This window comes from Lactuca saligna, chromosome 6, assembly GCF_052625555.1.
Source record: "Lactuca saligna cultivar CGN05327 chromosome 6, ASM5262555v1, whole genome shotgun sequence".
NCBI lineage: Eukaryota > Viridiplantae > Streptophyta > Magnoliopsida > Asterales > Asteraceae > Lactuca > Lactuca saligna.
In genome coordinates, this window is record NC_136422.1 from 154,424,243 (window position 1) to 154,445,810 (window position 21,568).

The window sequence follows — 21,568 nt, forward strand, 5'->3', positions numbered from 1 at the left end:
CAAAATATTTACGTAAACCTACACGTAATGACATCCTGTAATTGCAAGCTCATCATGCTAGTGTGCATGGGTTTCCTGAAATGCTAGGAAGCTTAAATTGTCTCCATTGGATATGAGAAAACTATCCTACGTCTTTTCATGGACAATTTACCCGAGTTGATCATGGTCACCCAATGGTCATACTTGAAGCAGTTGCATCACAAGATATGTGGATTTGACATGTTTTTTTTGGTTCTTCTGGTTCGATTAACGACATCAATGTTCTTAATCATTCACCTATATTTAACAACATATATGATGGATCCGCACCAGATTCTTCTTTTGATGTGCGTGGAACGCCATATAAGTATGGTTATTATCTGGTCGATGGAATCTATCCTGAGTATGTTGTGTTTGTTAAATCATTTACATGTCCACATGGTTCTAGACGAACGAAATTCAAGAGAGCTCAAGAAAGAGCTAGGAAGGATGTTGAGCGTGCTTTTTGAGCTTTGAAGAAACGATGGTTCATATTGAAAAACCAACAGTTTATTTAGGCGAGGAAAAACTTCAAGAAATCATGTATACATGTCTCATATTGCATAACATAATTATTGAAGACGAAGGAAAAGCGATATGTGCGTTTGACGAGGAAGAAACCATACCAGAGACACGACCAATAGATATTGGTGGCGAATAGTATATGAACAGAAGAGCATAGATACGTTGCACTTAAACATTTCACAATCTTCGCAATGACTTGGTGGAACACATTTACGGGGTTCAAAACATTAACCTTAATTTGGATCCACCGGATGACCGTGAAGACGAGTTCTCGGAGAACGACTTTATGTAATTTGCTTTAGTTATTTTATTTGTGTTTTTTAAGTTTCTAGGATTATTTAAATGTCATGTATGAGGATTTTTTTTTTTTTTGGTAATGCAATGTAATCTTTTTTGAATTTTCAATGTAATGCTTTTATTATTATTATTATTATTATTATTATTATTATTATTATTATTATTATTATTATTTTCAAGTAATGAAAAATTATGTTTTTTTATTAAAAAAGAAGTTTTAATTTTAATAGCTAAAAAAAGAAAATAAAAGTGTGGCACCACTCCTTGTGTGGCAAGGGAGTGGTGCCTTAATTTACGAGGTTCAAAACATTAACCTTAATTTGGATCCACCGGATGATCCTGAAGACGAGTTCTCGGAGAACGATTTTATGTAGTTTGCTTTAGTTATTTTATTTGTGTTTTTTAAGTTTCTAGGATTATTTAAATGTCATGTATGTGATTTTTTTTTTAATGCAATGTAATGTTTTTTGAATTTTCAATGTAATGTTATTTTTTTTTTAATTTTCAAGTAATGAAAAATTATGTTTTTTTATCAAAAAAGAAGTTTTAATTTTAATAGCTAAAAATAAAATAAAAGTGTGGCGCCACTCCCTTGATGTGTGGCAAGAAACCGCATTTCTGTGATTAAAAATGACACGGCGCTTATATGGCGGGGGAGGGAGTGCGGTTTCGGTGGCACCACTCCCTCTAGTCTAATATATATTTACTTTTATATTTCGAAACACAATAATTTTTTTGTCATACTTGTCTAATTTTTGGATAGAATGAGTATAGCTACTCATCAGACATCATTTTTTTAAGGATTTAAAAATCCTCACTTTCATCTAATACATTGTTTTTCTATTTTGTGCATAAATGTACCACAACCACTAAATTTTTTTAAAACATTTAAAAGGAGGCAACCCAGTACACTAGACTGTTTGTTTGATGAGGGATAAGTATAGGCTATAGCCTATAGGCTACTACTACTAATCTATGGATGGATCATTATATATTGTCCTTATAAAGGAAAGGACTTCTGGACTTGTAGTTGCAAAAAATAGGATAATAACATGCATGCCATGCAAGCATGAGTAAGAATGATTTGGAATATGAGATTAGATAGTATATATGGATATAGGTATACCAGAGGATTTGATTCATGCATGGTATTGGTTGAAGAAATGTCAAGCAATGTGTAGTGATGGTTTAAACTGATCATACTTCTGTTGTAATGGGTACTTGTTTAAAACCTTTATGATGTAATGGCTGCAAACTTATGTTACTTTATTCGAAAACTGTTATGAAACTTAATCATGTAGCTAGTGGTTATTGTTTTGGTTATGGTTAAACAATAGTAGTTTTCAGTCGATACGTTTTTTTCCCCAAATGTATTGTGAAATGTTTTTGGTCATGGAAATTGAGCATAATTAGACTGAAAAAAAAGTGTTTGAAAAAGTGTCATGCCATGATCTCCCGTATACCTCTCTTGGAGAGGAATTAAACTTGCATGCTTCTTATTTTGTTTTCTCAGATCAACACCTCGTATCCCCCATTGTAACGCAACACAAGGTATCTCTCTCTCTTTCCCTCCCTTAGAATCCCTCATTGTAGCTCATATATTCTTCAGTATAGCTTCGTTCATCATTGTTTATGAATTTCTGCATGTTCTCGTGCAACTTTCTCGAGATATGAGCGGAAATTGACTGACGTGTGTCCTTTAATTTTTACACAACTCGAATCCCCATTGTATATGATATACTTGATCAATTATACGCCGATCGATCTTCAAACTTTTCTGTCATGCATCCTCTAATTTTTAAATTGGGAATCAGATTACGTGTTTCACCTTCTTGATTTTCGATTTTCCGTTACACACAATCGATTAACTTCCTTTACTTTGATATTACGTTACTTATTTCCGATATTCTTTATTTACCATTACCTTCTATAGTTTTTCTCATGGTCTGTACTGGTGTAGTGTTTGCAGATATGGTTTCTTCCCAAAATGAAACCTCTCTATTGAGCTCTGAAGAAGATTCTCAGAGGACTAAGTATGTATACAGTATACTCCTATATCTCTACTGCATTATTCTAATCTTTTAGTGCAAAATACATAACGTTTTACTTATGACTTCAACATAATGTTATAAATTGATTGTGTTTTTTTCTTCGGAAACAGGTATCCATATTTTACAGGTACATCTGTGATTGGGATCAAATACAAAGATGGTATTCTCATGGCTGCTGACATGGAAGGTTTGAGTTTCATACACGATTTTATTCGACTTTGACTTTTTTTATTAATCTCATTGACTTTTGCTAGTTCACAGGATCTTATGGTTCTACTATACGTTATAGGAGTGTGGAGAGAATGAAGCAAGTGGGGAAACATTCTCTCATTGGTGCAAGTGGAGAAATCAGTGATTTCCAAGAGATTCTTCGTTAGCTTGATGAGCTTATGTAAGTATATATATATATATATATATATATATATATATATATATATATATATATATATATATATATATATATATATATATATAGTTTTAATTTTGTTATAATTTATTTTGGAATACAGGTTGCATGACAATATGTGGGATGATGGGAATTCACTTAGTGCTAAAGAGGTCCACAATTATTTGACCCGGATTATGTACAATCGTGGCAACAAATTTGACCCGTTGTAGAATTCTCTTGTAATTGGTGGAGTAAAAAATAGACACAAGTATATAGGCTCTGTAAGTTCATGAACCATGCTTTTTTTATTGTTTTTTCTTCTAACATGTATTGGACTTAAACTGTGATTAATATTAATAGCAATTTTTTTGTCCCATTTGAAAAGGTGGTGTGGAGATTGAGACTTGTGTCAAAAGGACAAAAGTTGCACTTTTTTGTCCAGCCAAAAGAGTGGAACAAGGTGGGAGAGAGACTCTAACTAATAAGAATGAGATAAAAATTGTAATTTTTTGTCTTAAAAAAAAGGTGGGATAGAGATTATGACTGACACTGATGTCTATGGAACAAAATGTACCGTTTTTTCTCCTAATAGAAAAGGTGAGATAAAGACTATGTAGCAACTAATGTCAATAGGATAAAAGTTACAATTTTTTGTTCTAGCCAAAAAGCTATAACTAATGTCTATGGGACAAAATGTACAATTTTTTCTGCTAACCAAAAAGGTGGGATAGGTCGGGCAATGATTCACTATTGTCTATGAAAAATGATGTTAATGTCCTCCACATCCTTGTCGAAAATAACCATAGAAAGTGGTTTATAATGAGAGACTACATACTTTTGATGATATTTACTACTTGTGTGTAGGTTACCATGATTAGTGTACACTATGAAGACAATCATGTTGCTACTAGTTTTGGTAATCATCTTGCAAGGCCAATTCTTCATGAAGAATGGAGGGAGGATTTGAGTTTTGAGTAGGGTGTCAAGTTATTGGAAAAATGCATACGCAACCTTCTATATCGTGATAGGTCAGTTGTCAACAAGATTCAGGTATGAATCTTTAAATATGGCTAATGTATTTTATTTTTTACCCATATTTATTGATAAAGAAATGTAAATACAATGCTATTATGGGTTAAAATAAACTACATTGTCAGATAGCATAGATCACAAATGAAGGGTTGCTCATTTCTGAGCCTTACTCTTTGAAGACTTTTTGGAATTTTAGGGCTTCTCAGAATCCAACAGTTTGTGCTGAAGGATCATGGTAGGAAGAAGGAATCTGCATTTTTTTTTCAAGTGATGTAATTCAATGGGTTTCAAATGTTATGGTGTATTTGATTTATATTAACATTTTTCATATCTGATTATATTGTTCAAATAAATAGATTTTATCTCTCGTGTGTTTTTGTTTGCTTTTTAAATTAAAAAATAAGTATGAAATATTGCATGTTACATCTATTTACCGATAAGTAAACATGAGCACATTGCTATTAGATGTTAAAAAATATATACATACACACGTTCATAATATGGAGAAGACAAATCGATGTAACATTAAAATGATATTTCAAATAAACATAGAAACAAAAACAAGCAACCCATCAAGATGAAATATACACTTCCTTTATGAACGAATTAATGGCTACACAATTATGAAAAGTACTAGAAATTTAAAAAAACAGAAAGAAACACATATCAACTTCAGCAACAACCACTGGTTGATGCATCTGAAACAGGAGGCTTCTGTCTGAATATGTTTTTCTTCATAACAGCTGATCCCTCAGCAATCAGACTTGGTGTATCCATAATCTGCACATTTAAAGTTATTCATTTAAATATTAAAGAAAAACTATTCCATCAATAATGATTCACACTTAAGTTAGATATAATAAGTTTTAGGCATACCTTTAAAACAAGCTCCTCAAAACACAACTCCACATTCACCCGAGTTTTTGCACTACACTCTATAAAAAGGCATCCATATTCCCTTGCAAATTCGATTCCCTCTTTTTTTGTGACAACCCTATCACTTTCCTACAAAGGAAAACTACTTAGTTGACAGATAACAGATGACAGATGACAAGCATAACTTTGTATTGTATAAAGTTTACCTTATCAACTTTATTTCCAACAAGCATCTTGATGCAATCTTGATTTGTTGAGTGCATATCAATTTCTTTGGCCCATATATCGGATAAATTTGTAAATGTTTCTCGACGTGTTACATCATAAACTGTTTGTATATGTCACAAAATAAACAAAATGGAGTTCTTTATAGAAAAATCATTGTATATATAATGAGTGTATGCAGAAACATATAATTCATCACATACCCATTATAACGCCTTGAGCTCCTCTGTAATATGAACTTGTTAAAGTTCTGAATCTTTCCTGTCCAGCTGTAATAAGTCCTTAGATAACTTTCACTGTATTTTATTTTAATAATAAGTTATTAATAAACTTTTAGAATTACCAGTATCCCATATAGCAAGCTTTAACTTCTTCCCATCTATGGTGACAAATTTTACCTTAAAATCAACCCCTGTAATAATTGAACACAATTCTTTAGGAGAAAAGAAGAAACATGTTGCGTTAAAGATAATAAGATGATATCAATCATAATCTATGGTTAACTTAAATTATCCAGAAAAATTTGAATTGATACATGATAAAGATAACAAGATGATCCAGAAAGGGAAGTTCTTGAATAAAGAAAAAGAAAGATCACATAATTATATATTGTTAATGGTTACCCAAATTGAGACATGTAAATATTTTAGCTTTTGAGCTTCGCAGTTTACGTTATACAAAATGATAATTTGGTCAAATCATGTTATGCTATATACAGAGAAACATGTTCCTACGAAATCAACAGTGGGAAGCAACAGATCGAATTTAGGAAATTACATGTAAATAAATGTGATCGAATGGTTTACCAATGGTAGGAGAAAGATCTTCAATTGCATTTGCGGAAGTGAAACTCAACAGAAGAGAACTTTTACCAACTCCTGAATCCCCAATTAACAACAGCTTGAACAAATAATCAAAATCCGCACTCGAAGACGGATCCATTGATAAACTAGAATCAGTCTCGAACTTTAGAAAACAATCGATGCCACAATGTTTCACAACCCCAAATTAAACGCATAAAAACAACATTAATGTGGTTTGCAAAATTAATGAGGAGAAAGAAAAAACAGATAATTGCGAAACAAATTTCCAGATCTAGAAAGATAAAAAGTTCTATAGGGTATCGTAACTAAGATTTACAATCAAAATTATCAATACATTAAATGTAAACTTGATCGAGTTTGCGATGATTGAAAGCAAAAGTGCAGAAACGAGAAGGAATCTTCTGAATCACGAACGTTTATAAACAAGGGCGACTGATAATTTATTCGGTGCCATTGGGGTTGGGTGGCACTTTTGTGTTGTTCTTTCCAAGCTTCTTAGTGGAGAAAAAGAAAACCGTCGAAAGAGAGGATAAAAAATATAGTTATAATTTTTTGTTCAAGTTACAAAAATAGTCGCTTATCATATCATAAGTTGGGAATATAGTTAAATATTTTGTATATAATGTTGATCATTCATAAATTTAACTTTATTGCACTTTTAGTTTCTTGACAATTTTTTAAGAGCATAACATAAATATAACAACTTTATGGTATTGTCAAGGACTCAAGGTCATTTTAGAATATACAATTAGGACAAATAGTTAATGATTTGATTGATCCCAAAACATAAATGAGGTGATTAGTTTATTGACCTAGCACTCAATCCTTGCTTACGAATCTTTCATATGTGTGTCCATATATTGACTCGTAGCTTATGTCAACATTGCATCAACTAAGGTGCATATCAAAGTAACTAATCGATCCAACCTCATAAAGTTAAACCTCATAAAGTTGTTGTCTGGTTGCCTTGGCGAGATGTATTGATTTATATTATGTTTAAATAGTTATGGTTATTTTTTTTTTTTTTAAAAAGTTGTTTTTATTTCTTATATGATCCTATTGATGATCTTGTTCGATTGTGCATCAATATCGGGTTAACTATTTTCTTCGGTAGTTGTCATAATATTTATAATTAATACTTGGTTATAGCGCGTGAAAATCACGGTTACAAAAATATATAAATTTTTATAGTAAAAAATCATATTTATTAATCAATTATTTTTCAATAAATTATTAATTAAGATATTTAGATAATAGCACGGTCACAAAAAAAATTATAGTAAAAAGTCATAATTAATAATATACTTTTTTCAATAAATTATCAATTAAGATATTTATATTTTATATTTATGTAAAATTATAATTATTGATCCAAATAAAATAATAATTATTGATTACCAAATATTTTGAATTTCAAATTTCAAAATAATAATAAATAATGTTAATTTTAAGGGATTTAGAAATTTTTTAATTTAAATGTAAAATCATAGAAAAAAACATATGTCAATTTTAGAGAGCGAGAGAAAGAAAATAAAAAATTATAAAAAAATAACAAATGATATACAAACTACTATTTTATTAGCTTAAGAAGACAAGCCTAAATTTCAAGGATTTGAATTACAAAAATTAAATACAAGGGTAAATTACACGGATGGTCCCTATGGTTTAGGGTAATCTGCGTGTTTCGTTCTTAAGAACTTTTTCTAACTCAGACCGTCCTTGATTTATATATTTGTTGCACGCTTGGTCCCTATTAGTTCTAAAAAGATTGATATACCCTTGCTGATTTCTTTTTTATTTTTTTAAATTATCAATGAATATTAATTAAATGTGAAAAGGATATTAATTAAATATTAACATTTGATGGATCCCACCAGCCTATTACTACTTTACCCACCCCACCCCCACCCTCTTCTTCTCCAGTAAACAACCCACAACCTCGTTTTCTCCGGCAAACCACCCATAACTCTGTTTCATCCTTTTCCGACCAAAAAGCCACCTTCCTGCTTGCTCACCTCCTTAGGTGTTTCTTGTAAGATCCATAACCAAGCTCATAACTACTAATCAATTTTGTGAAGAAAAAAAATCACAACCAAAACCTATATCTGATGAAACTGAATTCAAAACAAGAAAATCTGATGTAATAGAAATCACAAAACATCACACAGAATCTGATGAAACATCAATTACAATCCAATCGGTGAATTCAATGTTCTAGACTTCAAACCTTATGCCATCAAATCCAAAAAATCCCATAAAAACATTTTTGCTATTTAGTTTCGTTAATAGATGAGAGAGGAGAAAACGAGGGAAGTGGAGAGAAGCTAGAACCAGATGAACCCAATCGACGAAATCCACCATTACAAGGCCATCTGGGTTTCAGATCTCATTCTCTTTTCTTTCTCACGATGCAGCAACGCTCCAACCACCGAACCCTAGATGCCTCTGGTTACTTTCTTCTCTCATTTTCTTTTTCTTTCTCCAGATTGATGATGACGGTGAAGGATTCTAGGATCCAGTGATGGTGGACGAGGACTGAAGCAGGCACTTTGGTGGGTGGTCTTTCACTTGCTGACGGTAATAAACGGAGAGATCTTTTCTCCAACATTGTCACTGGAAACCACGATCCAAGGTTTTGATTTCACGATGGTGAATTTAGGAATGGTCGCCGGTCCAGGGGTTTAAGGGCGTCCGATGGTCCGATAATTGTGGATCCTGTCGGCGAGGCTTCGTCTGTCATATTTGAGCAAGAAAGAGAGAGGCAGTAGAAAGGGAGGAAGGAGATGCAACTCGATGTTGAAGATGAAGGAGGGATAAATGATGAGATGCAAGTCGCGGTGAGGAAGGAGGAGTTAGGAGTGAGGCAGCCGACAAGAAGGGTGAGGGACTGGATCGAACATCCAAGAGAGAGAGAGACGTAAACGGAGTGGGTTTTGGTGGTGGACCCACATGGAATTTTTATTAAATAGTTTTTTTAAACAACAGTTAATAAAAAATAATTCTAAAAATAATATTATAAGGGTAAAATTGTCTTTTTAAGTTAACAGGGACCAAATATGCAAAAAATTAAAATTTTAGGGACGGTCCGAGTTAAATTTTTTTTTTAGGGATTAAACATGCAGATTACCCTAAACCATAGGGACCATCTGTGTAATTTACCCTAAAAACAACATAGATCTCATTTTTATCGAGGTAGTCTTGTCACACACATTTAGCCTTGAGATGTGTGTGGACCGTGCACAACCTGTAAAACTCAACATCTTTTGTTTGTTGAAATAATTATTGTATTTGGTATATGAAATCAAAATGATAGTTTTTATGCATTATCAATTGCAATGGGAGTAAAGAGTTTAACTTGTCACATGGAAATACATTTATGATTTGGAAGTATGGGTGGACTTAGCATATTCGTCAAGGTGAAGAATTATAGGTTCCAAGTGGATACATTCCTAGTCTAGGGATTTTAAATAGGATTACAAGCGAACTTAAAATTTTATCTAAAAAGCCCAACTAAGTTACACTTTCCTGAAAGTCAAATATGAGAAAAAATGACGTGTTCATTACCGTATCGGGAAAATGATTTGTTACATCAACGAAGTTTCCAAAACGTTTAAAAAACTTCAATCATGTTTTGACTGTTCAAAAAAAACCCAACAAACTTAAGCAAAACAAAATTAGGATTTTTTGAACGGTTTGAAACTTTGTTGGACTTTTTAGATAAAAAGTTAAGTTCGTTGGGTTTTTTGAACAGATAAAACATGATTGAGATTTTTTTAATGATTTGGAAACTTCGTTGGGCTTTTAAGTCATTTTCCCAACACATAAATAAACAAACTTTTTTGTTTGTGTTTTTTTGTTTAAAGATTATGTTGTGATGTTCATTCGTTAAGAAGCTAAATGAAGATAAATAAATATAAATGAACCACATACTCATATATAAACATCCAAACAAAGAAATGCACGTAAACAAAATTGTTATATACAAGTTCCACAATTCAAAACATCCCAAAGTCTAGAAGCATTTCAAAAGTAAAGTCTATATATCATCGTCTATATCGAGTCTCATCTCTAAATTGCAAACTTGAAAGGTTTCATTGTTTGACTTCATTACATCCAAATAACTTTTTAGCGTAAATGAACTGATACAGAAGGCTAACGAAGGGAAATGAATGAAAAAACCTATTTTTTGCTCGTTTATTAAATAAATTCAAACGAGCTTTCCACTAAGAGGCTGGATGAATTTTCTAATTGATTACATATTCCTAGTTTTAACTTTTAAGTGTATAGACTATCACGTTGATTCCAATTTTATTTTTAGGTTTAATTATCATCTCTCATTTCCTCCCCATATAAGCTTTCAATAGTGAAGAAATACTAAGCCGATTCTTGGCACCGTTTGAAGCACTTCTTTGTTGTATTGATTCCACAAACACTGATTAGTTCATCTCTCTTTGTTGTATTGGCACCCTTCGGGTCTTTCCGCTATACCATGGCAATGATCATATTGTTGTGACTTCTTAATAAGAAAATCTGCCTATATAGTCCTTCAAAGACACCGGGTCTTTAATTTTCAGGATTAGAGAAATGAAAGAGGAGTTATATATATATGCCGTATATTCATATATAATTTGTACATACATATACCACATATATAATACAATCTTTTAGAAATTAAAATTCATTATATATAATTTATATAAGATGATAATTCAACACCGACAAATAACTTTTTCATTGCTGTTCATAACAGAAAAAGAAAACCGAGATCAACAGATGGAAACCATGAGACCAAAGAAAGCAATCAAACTTGAGGTTGATGAGGAGGCTGCCCTAGCTCAACATCCTTGTTGGCCTTGAACACAGGCTCGACTTGGCTTAGATAACCTCCAAGTTGTGTCGACAATCCTACCTTATCGATGGGTTCACGATGATACGATTTGCAAATAAGATAAAGCATCGTTTGGGCGACATAGCCAAGAAGAAACATGTTCATAAGTAAAAACAGGCACACTACACCCACGATTAGCGTTAAAAATGTGAAGTTCCATACAAACACGTAAAACAAGATCAAGATCCCTGCAAAGATGCAATATAACACGAAGAACACAAACCATGATAACCACCTCTTCCCTTTAATAAGACTATTGCCTTTCATCATTGCTTTCAATCCATACGAGCTTTCTAAAACAGTAACCACACTAGCAAGTTGCCATATCGCTGTAATATAAATAAACCCGATGGCGTATACAGAAAACAACACCCAAAACAGGATCGAACCAAACGTGGTTTCCGAAATGGTGGTTGCCCAGATGAGAAATACTACTCCCGACACAACGTTGTAGATAAAAAAACCGAAGTAAGTCCATAAGAAAGTTAAAGCAAGTCTCTTCCAAACCCTAGGGACAATTTTCATGACTTTCTTGAATGTCACATCACCTCCGGTATACACGGTGGCTATGGTGTAAACGATTGCAGCAGTTGAGAGGAGAGAAAAGAGGAAGAGGAAGGTCAAATAGACAAATTTGAAAACCCAATAGCCGATCCATTCAGATGATACCCTACGATGATAGTAGTACTGGTTGTCCCTATTTTCATAGCGCTCAATACGCAGATTAAGTACGTCAGCAATGATGATATGAGCCAGGAAAATGAAAGAGAGTGGTAGGATGAAAGTTACGGTGATCTGAGCGAAGATTTTCTTCCATGAGAAGATGGTTTTTACAGATTCTTTGAAGAGGCCAAAGAAACCTACACTTTGCATCTCTGCTTGATCTCTATCCATTATGTTTATGTTTGCAAAGGGTGGGAAGGGGTGTAGGGAGAAGTGGAAATGAATAGAAAATTTCGGCTTAAATTTATAGAACAGTTATTCTTCAAAAGGACTCTTACTTTGTAATGAACTAAACAATGGTCACCATGTGTGTAAAGGTTAAATGGCCTTAGTTTTTCACGCGAAAGGTACAGGCCGGTTGGGTTAATGGAATCCTTGATGTGTGCTATGTTCCATTCATATAGGTTTAAAAGGAGGACTATCATAATGAAAGGAAATTAAGGAGATTTTGGTATTACTAAATATATATATATGACGATATGGTTAAGGTTCTTTATTTCTTATTTTTGTTATCATATATATATTTACAGAAATTAAGTAATCATGCTAATGTGGAATATTTTCCATATCTCATTCATCCAAATCCAAAAGACAGCGTAAGCGTACATATATAAATATTAAATACCTACAAGAATGAATATCGGCCTATCTATACATAGTACAAACTATCATATATAATAATACATTGTCAAATTCGCCCCGCAGTGTGAGCTGTAGATAGCAAGCGGACAAAACTGGACAAAAAGTTGGCGAAGAGTGACGAAGGAAATCTTTTGGTGAAAATGTTAGCATACGATGAAAAACTCGAATTTGCCCGTGGCCATCTTAGATCGTCTCCATATTCTAATATATATATATATATATATATATATATATATATATATATATATATATATATATATATATATATATATATATATATATATATATATATATATATATATATATATATATATATATATATATATATATATATATAGAGAGAGAGAGAGAGAGAGAGACGTTTAAATGTTTCTAGCAAGTATTGTGTGCTTAAATGCACCAATGAGAATTCAAGAAATAATAAATCATTAAATAAATCATTAAAATATATTTTGGATATTTTGTACTTTTAATTAAGGAAATCATTTAATTTAAATATTGCAATTAAGGAAATAAAGTAATATATTTGACCTAGTCATTTGTGTTCTCGTTTATAGGCGTGCATATTGTTCCGTTCCAACCCTATCACATCTCTTTCTTTTTTTGCGGCCTTCTTTAGTAACCTGCAAGAAGAGAGGGAGAGATCGGGAAACTCGCCGGAGCTACCAGTCGGAGTTCTAGAAGACAATCGAAGAGAAGAAAGGCTGGAAGGTCTAAGACAAATTACTCGTTTGGTAAGTCTAGTATGTCCTTGTTTCTTATTCTGCCTTCTACCTCTTTCTTTTCTGCTAGATGTAGCATAACCATAAACTACCTCTTTCTTATTCTGCCTTCTACCTCTTTCTTTTCTTTTATTCTGACAAAATAATATCGAAAAATATATTTACTAGTTTATGGTTGGAATTCTATCATTCTGACATAATAAAATTGGATTTTTAAATTTGAGTTAATTAAAATATTCTGATTTTTTAAAATAAAAGAGTTAATTATCTCTAAAAATCCTGAAATTTTCTTTTAAAGTATAGGTTAACTGATTAAAATGCCCTTATGCTGAAATTAGTGTGATTATATGATATATGTTATCCTATTCTAATATCATAGACCATTAGATCACGATCTTTGATTCTATTCCATCCGGTGGTCCAGATTTGTACATTCTGGCACACAATAGGTAGTAAAAACAAAATAACTTAAGCATATATATATATTTATATATATATATATATATATATATATATATATATATATATATATATATATATATATATATATGGATCGAGTGAAGACTTGAAACTAAGTGAAGACTGTGAGGACAAATTTTGCCGCAGGATTGAAAAAAATAAAAGGTGAAGATTTGATTTTATTTATCGTAAATATCTCACGAGATGGTATGATGTGTTTGTAATAATGTGTGGGATTTTAACATTTTTTGGCAAAGCTTAATTGTTTGTTGTTAGGATGTTAAATAGGTAAAAGAAAAGAAAAAAAAACCCCTCCAACGTGTGAATTTTCTCTTTCTGACACACGTCAAGCCTCATTTGGTGAGTTTTTTTCCACCCACTTCATCTTTTGGACACACTACAAGAAATAAGAGTATTACCGGCGACAAATATCGCCGCTAAAAGTGGTGTTTGTCGGCGCTAATACTTTTAGCAACGATGCATCGTCACTAAAATTCCGCCGCTAATGCTTTATCGCTAATACTCCAAATGTCGCCGGTAATGCGAGCTGTCGTCGCTAAAGGCGTGTCGCAACTACTAAGCGGACGTCACTACTAAAGTGTTGTCGCCGCTAATAACAATTTTTCGCCACTAAATGTGTCGCGGGTATTAGTATTTTCTTTTTGTTTTTGTATTTCACGTTAAAATTGAAAAAAAAAATTATACCAAAAGTATAAAAATTGCTATGATATTAATTAATTTAATCCTAGATCCTTCCATTCCAAAATATTAATCCAACAACAGTTCAAAATACTCATCAAATTTAATATAATGCAAAATATTCAAAATACTAGTCTAAAATACTTACACAAACAAAACATTACAAAAATCCTACAAATAGCTACTCGTCATCATCACTCTCCTCGTTTCTTCTGGTTTCATTCCTTGTAGCAACTAAACCAATCTTCAAGTGCGGCACTACATGCCGGATCTTTTAACATTGTTTGAAGCATGTCAAACTACAAAGAAAACAACATAGTCTTATAAGTTAAACCAACATTATAACATTCTATATACAAAATATACATTCCACATACAAGCAAAGTACAAAATATAGCATTGTACCATAACTAACAATTACTAAACTACAAAATACCATTATAGTATTGTACTTACATAAATTAAGAATTACCAAATTACACATAATGCATTTAACACATTATAACATTGTACTATAGTTAACAATTACCAAACTATAAAATACCATTATAGTATTGTACTTTCAAAAACTAACAATTAACAAACTACACATAGTGTATATAATACATTATATCATTGTACTATAACTAACAGTTACCAAACTACAAAACACCATTATATCATTGTACTTTCATAAACTAACAATTACTAAACTACACATAATGCATATAACACATTATAGCATTGTACTATAACTAACAATTACCAAACTACACATATTACATATAAAACATTATAGCATTGTACTTTTTTTCATTTTTTCCAATATAACATTGTACTTTCATAAACTAACAATTACCTAAATAAAAAATACCAATATATCAAGCTATAACAAAAGTAACAATTACCAACATATGAATTATTACCAAACTAACAATTATCAACATTTGCAACTCTTAGTAAATTAACAATTACCAATATTTGAAACAATTACCAAAAATATGATCCTTAAAAACAATTACCAAAATTAAATAGTCTTGTTACCTGTGATTATGGAGGTGGTTGTGTCAGTGGTTGTTTCTGGTCGTACATCGACACAACCGTAGGAGGTTTACGCCCGATGTATCTGATATGGCCTCATTGAACACCCACTATTCTTTCAAAACATTTTTTTTATATCCTTTGATGTTAGATAGTTGGCTTTAGAAGAAACTTGTATTTGTTGATTGATCTCATGGAGTAAAGCATTCTGTATTTTCAGAAAATGAAAAACATCATAAAAAAAAATAGATTACTAAATACCAATTGACGATATAAACACTTATATGAAAAATACAAATTAACCACTTACGTATTGTTTCTCGACTGCAGGACTACTAAATACCCCTTGTCGATCAATATTAGCCTTACGAAATGCTTCGATTCGATTGATGTCGTATTTAACATTAAAAAGATTTATTATAATTTAAATAAATAGTTAAACATATCATAACTTACTTCTTTGAAATAGACATTGCTATATGACCACAATCCCCCTCTGTTTACAATTTGTTGTTGTGTATGAACTCCTTTGTTTGACGTAGAACACTTAAAAAAGTCGGGCGTTTGAAAATGCTCGATTGCTTGCACCTAATGTTCACATGACATAACCTGCGGGGAGGGGGAGTTGGCTAATGCCCTTAGAATATCTGCAAGCCCAACGACATTCTAAAAATAAGTATGTGCTTTATTTTTCTGGCCTCTATGAACTCTTTGTAAAGTCGCATCAATGCACTGAAACAACTAAGCAAGCTCGGGATCCAAGTTAACGTTGTCCAAATCAAACTTATTCTACAAATACAAAAAAGTTAGTTAGCTATATATCAATCACAACTAAACTTAAAATATTATCCAAGTTACCTTTAGAGGCACGACTGTGGCATTCTTTAAAGCGGGGGAAACATTGTTCCAACTCGATACGCTCAAAGGGATGTTCATCCACGTATACCTCCCAATTTCACGGGTAAACCAATTACCATGCTTCTCGAGTGGGGAATATGTGAGCTCCCTATCAAAATCCAAATCCACAAGCTTTCCCTTGTTTGCACATATCAGCTTTGGTAGTTGGATGTTTTTTGATAGATCTATTCTTTTTTTTAGGAAGCTTAGCTAAAAAAAAATACAATTAAAAATATTAGTCACGGTAGCTTATAATAAATTAATAAAAATAGCTAATAAATATATCATAATAAGACTTATCATCATATTCGTGTTTTCCGTAAACAAATCCTCCTGGAAGTGGTGGATCCCCGACTCCACCACCTCCATGTCCTAGTCCCATAACATCCAACATCATGTAAAAGAGTATTATCCAACTAAACCCCATATATAGCATGTAAAACTACAAGATATATAATATAGAAACACAATATGAATAAAAGTTAGTTATAGTATCATATTTTATCATATTATAGCATCTTACTTTACAATATTTTTGGAAAGTGCAAATCCTATAATTGAAAATAAAATGAAATAAAAAGTGTGTGTATTTGTATGCAACTTGGAAAGTACAATGCTATAATAAAAAAATTTCATTTTCTGCATTATAGCATTGTACTTTCCAAGTTGCATACAAATACACAATTTTTTTTTCATTTTTCTCAATGATAGCATCGTACTTTCCAAAAATATTGTAAAGTACAATGCTAAAATAAGACAAAATATGATACTATAACTAACTTTTTCCATACATATATTCATTATACACACATTTTTTCCATACATTATACATAAATACACATAGTATACATACAAATACACTTAAACATAATTCCTACACATACTACATATTCATTATTTTCCATGATAGCATCCTACTTTATTTTTCAATTTTTCGATACATATATACACAAATTAAATATATAATTTCCAAAGTGATGAGTTATTAAAACTCTTTGATCGATTAGATCTTTGCAACAGGTAGATAAAGAAAGTAAAACAATGAAACAATACTCAAGAATGGATTTGAATGTGTTGAATGATTAGAACGTTCAATCCTCAGTAGAGCTCGATAAAGAACTTCCGTTGTAGAGGATTCTAGGGTTACAAAAGAGATCTTCTAAAATTACACGTAAAAACCCACGATCTATCAGTTATGAAAAAGATGCATGCAAGCACCTATTAATACACAAACCCTAGAAAATAAGATACAGATGGACAGGCCCATGCCGTATACAAGATGGGCTAGGAAGCGAGCCCAAGACGCAACATCAAGTACCCAACAATCTCCCCCTTTGCGTCAATTGGGGCGAGACCTCACTCCAACTTGCTTACCCCCGCAGTACTGGCTTTCTTGACGGTCTTGAACAGGCAGGGGATGATAGCAAGAAGTGTTTGTTGGAAGTGAATGTACCAATTTATCATATCATTGAAGTACTTTTTATCACTATCCGAGTTCTGCTTGCAACGATTGATGATACCCAGAACATGCTCCAAATAGGTAGTAGTGTAAAGATGTTTGTCAGCCAAAGCAAACAAGCATTTCTGACCTTCTGCTCTGGTGAACATGACCGAGTTCTGTTTCGGATCAATCTTTCCCATCTTCATTCGGTTTATATCGCTTGCAGAACCGACTGGAGTGATGATGGGCTTCTTCCTCAGAACATTAGCAACCTCTTGATCAAGCTTAGCCACCTCCAAAATATAGCAAACTAACATTCTCTTGAAATGGTCTATGATCGGACCATATTCAACTTCATTGACAAGAAGAATGTTGTGCAAGACAATCCAATCGTGAGGGTTTAGGTTGGGAAGATCAGCCAGAGAGATGGAATGCTCAGATTTTTTAGATCCCCTCAAGACTTTGAATCTAACATTAACGAAATTGCCTTCACGAACAGGTTTGAGAACCCGAACGTTGGTTATCTTCTGTGCGCTCCATGTCTGGTACTGAAGTTGACCGGTCCTCAGATAATAGTCTATAAGCTCCCTATCCACCTTCGGGTGAGGATGGGGAACTTCAGCTATATGAGCGAATGCATGGAAGATGAAGGCCTTTCGGGTCAGGGGCATGTCGAACTGGGAATCGACCGAATTGACACGGTCTAAGGAGATGACCGGTTCTAACCACAGAGTGCAAGGGGACTCAATGGCTTCTTTGATAAGCACTTTGAGAGTCCAAGGAGGAAACAAATTTTTCCTGCTTTCAAGGAGATCATGAGCCTCATTTATCTTCCTCTCCTTGGCCTCGGCTTCCCTGACGATGCGAGCATTTTCATCCAGCTCTCTCTCTCTCTGGTCTACTTCCGGACTAAGCTGACAATCGGTTCTTGATCATCACTTTCATCACTATCGTCGGCAATTTTTTGTTTGGCTTTGGTTTGAGCACTCAAACCTGATGAAGGAACAGGTGTTGGTTTGGGTGCTTTCGGAGGGACAAGTGATGAAAATGGAAGAGATTGAGCTTTGGAACTTGGAGGGGGTTTCAGTTGAGCTGTGGACTTTTTTTCTCCCCCTTGTTTCGGATGGTCCTCCTGCTCAGGAATGCCTTCAATACGGCTAAGCATGGCAAGAGCAGGAGCGAGCTTCTCTGCAAGACTACGCCTCACCGAATAGTTGAGAATCGGATCATGGGCTTCAATAATGTTAGACAAAGCTCCGTGGACATCTGAAACACAACTCTTGACCACAACTTTCTCAGACCGAAGAGAATTGATCTCCTTCTCAGCTTGGGAGAGCTAATGAGTTGCCAAAGTAAGTTCGGAAGACTTTCGAGCAAGCTCTTCCTTTGTATTGGATTCGACGGCAAGAGTGGCTTGGAAGGAAAGAAGACGATCCGCAAATGAAGACTGAAATGATTGGTTGTCTTCTTTGAGTTTTTGGCGAAAGCTGGCAAATTGGTCTTTTTCAGTTTCGAAGGAATGGACCAGCTTCTCCACAACGGTGCGGATCTTCTTAGTGTTTGTCTCTGATGCCGTCTGTAAAGACTCCAGCCAGATCTGGGCGTCTTGAAATAGTTTTTCGACTTTTTCGGTCGCAACAGCACTAGCCTTTGTGGATTTGTCAATGGCAGCAGCAACTGAGCTGATAGACGCTTCATGTGCTTTGGAGAGAGACTCCACCATCCCCTGAATGGCAGCCTCCGAAAAGTGAGATGTTGAGGAAGAGGAAGAAGCCACAAGATTGACAATCTTCTCGTGGAGTTCCTTGATGTGCTTTTTAGTGACTGGAGCATCATCATCATCATCACTCTGAAGTTGATAGGGGCTGTAGTAGATGGAGTCAAAAACGGTATCCTCACCTCCCAAAAAGGTTTCGGTTTCAGCAGATGGAGTGGGAGATAAGGGTGCGGTTGGTGGTTCGGTAGTGGTAGTGGGTTCGGGTTGTGAAGTAAGAACCCCCGTATCAGATACGTTGGTTGGAACCTCACGGGTGGTAGTTGTGGTGGCTTCTGTGAAAAGTGGTGGGGGAATGGAGGTTGTTGTGGTTGGAAGAGAAGTAGAGGTAGTTATGGGGGGAATAGAAATAGGGTTAGATATGGAGGGAATGGAAATAGAGGAGGTTATGATGGGAATGGAGGAGGTTATGATGGGAATGGAAGAGGTGGTTATAGGGGAAGGGGAAGGAGGTTTTGATGAAACATGTACCTCATGATCAGGCGAGTGAGGCGGAGTTTCGCCTCTAGCCGACTCATCTGAGTCAGAATGGTTCTCTTCCGAATCGCTGGAGGAAGAAGAGAGAATAAGTTTTCTCTTTGGCTGTACTTTCTTCTTCTTCGCTGGTGGGGAAAGATCTTGTTTTGACGGTTTTCGCTTCTTAGGAGAAGGACCCTTTGCCCCCTTTGCTGCTTTCTTGATCTTCCCTTTCTCGGGTTTCTTCCCTCTAGCAGCAGGTTTATCTGCATCATTAATGGACTGAACCATTTCAGCAGAAAGTTCCCTTGGACCCGAAGGAAGAAAGTCCTTGTAGGCTTTCATTATTACGCTCTCCTTTGACACCCCAGCGGACATAGAATCCGGAATGGATCCGATGAAAGAAAATTTAGTCGGATCGGTAACAATTATCTTGGTGGTGTGGAAGACACTGATGGTGGAGAGAAGGGAACCTACAACAGTGGGAACATGAAGTTTATCCATGGCCCACTTGGTGATGAGCGTCCAGAATCGGGCGTAGGATACCTCTGTGTGTCGAGAGGAAGAGGCTAGGCTCTAAATGAGTTGCTGCCAGAGAACCGAGCCATAGTCGAGGTTGAGGCCGTGATATAGACACGACTTCTTGAACTTGGTGACCGTCGTGAGAATCTCCGTGTAACCCATGTTGTAGAACATCGAAAATAATTTCCCGACGGTGATGGAATCGGGATTAACCCTAGATTCATCGGCTTCAAAACCTAGGAGCCAACAGAATTGTTGCTTGGAGATAGAGGTCTTGTGAGAAAGAAGATCAAAGTAGATGCGATCCACTGATCTATCATAATGGGCTGTGGAGAAGACCTGGGAAAGGCATTCCATAGGCAAAACCTTGACCTTGGAAAGAGCGAGCACCAGTGGAGAGTATTTGAGGCACTCCACCATGGGATACATATAATTCTCGTAAGCTTTAGGGTTGAGATCGATCACCAGGCTTTGTTGAGCATGGATAGGAAGAATATTTGTGCGTGAAGAGGTTTCCTAAACTGATGAAGAATCCACCATTGTTGAAAGTAGAAGATGATGAACAGTAGATTAGAAATCGCCTGATTATGGTCGTTTGAGTTTTGATTGTGGTAAGTTTGGAATGAAGCAGATGTGTTCCTTTTATACTGTGGGTAGAGGAGAGAGACAGATCAACCCCCAAATCTTCTTGATACACGAAACGGTTTCAGATTTGACAGAAGTGCGACGGTTGGCACCCCCGATGATTACGCATGAGAGAGAAGAACTGTTCCGTTTTGCACGCGTGCCCGTCACCTCACTATTGAGGCCGTTACTCTGTCGGCTGAGTCAGCATCTTATCTGTTTAATAGCTGTCATCCAAACATAAGATTATAATGGAACCGAACGAGATTTTTGGAAAATCAAAGATTTTCGTGCATAGAGTGTGAAAGATAAGGAAATAAAGCGAGATATATGTGGGAATCTGTGATGTCAATATAGACACAAAACAGTTGATCCCGGGCACGAATCACTCTCTTCAAGGTCAAGAGAGACCTTAAAGTGTTTGTATGGATTCCCGTTGAATTACGATCAAACACTTTCTAAGAA

General features: G+C 34.4%; 2 protein-coding genes and 1 pseudogene across 2 annotated transcripts; 1 reads left to right on the forward strand and 2 right to left on the reverse strand.

The window, feature by feature from the left end:
- The first annotated feature begins 2,781 nt into the window (after positions 1-2,781).
- Positions 2,782-4,550, forward strand: LOC145003038 (proteasome subunit beta type-4-like; annotated as a pseudogene).
- Positions 4,551-4,812: 262 nt separating this feature from the next.
- LOC145003408 (ras-related protein RABC1-like) lies at positions 4,813-6,785 on the reverse strand. Its single transcript, XM_078962527.1, has 6 exons — positions 6,219-6,785; positions 5,756-5,824; positions 5,616-5,681; positions 5,394-5,515; positions 5,188-5,316; positions 4,813-5,091 (listed from the first exon to the last, which is right to left on the reverse strand). Exons 1-6 carry the CDS (start codon positions 6,352-6,354, stop codon positions 4,984-4,986), a joined length of 630 nt encoding a protein of 209 aa, XP_078818653.1. The 5' UTR covers positions 6,355-6,785; the 3' UTR covers positions 4,813-4,983.
- A 4,252-nt stretch (positions 6,786-11,037) lies between these two features.
- Positions 11,038-12,018, reverse strand: LOC145003039 (uncharacterized). The gene has a single exon (XM_078962199.1). It carries the CDS (start codon positions 12,016-12,018, stop codon positions 11,038-11,040), a length of 981 nt encoding a protein of 326 aa, XP_078818325.1.
- Between the last annotated feature and the right edge of the window lie 9,550 nt (positions 12,019-21,568).

Excerpts from the sequence above, each read along its gene's own strand:
- LOC145003039 (XM_078962199.1), bottom strand. The coding sequence starts at position 12,018 with ATGGATAGAGATCAAGCAGAGATGCAAAGTGTAGGTTTCTTTGGCCTC.
- LOC145003408 (XM_078962527.1), bottom strand. The coding sequence starts at position 6,354 with ATGGATCCGTCTTCGAGTGCGGATTTTGATTATTTGTTCAAGCTGTTG. Across the intron at positions 5,516-5,615 it reads AGCTCAAGGCGTTATAATGG|TTTATGATGTAACACGTCGA; the intron begins GTATGTGATGAA and ends ATATACAAACAG. Across the intron at positions 5,317-5,393 it reads TTGGAAATAAAGTTGATAAG|GAAAGTGATAGGGTTGTCAC; the intron begins GTAAACTTTATA and ends TTTCCTTTGTAG.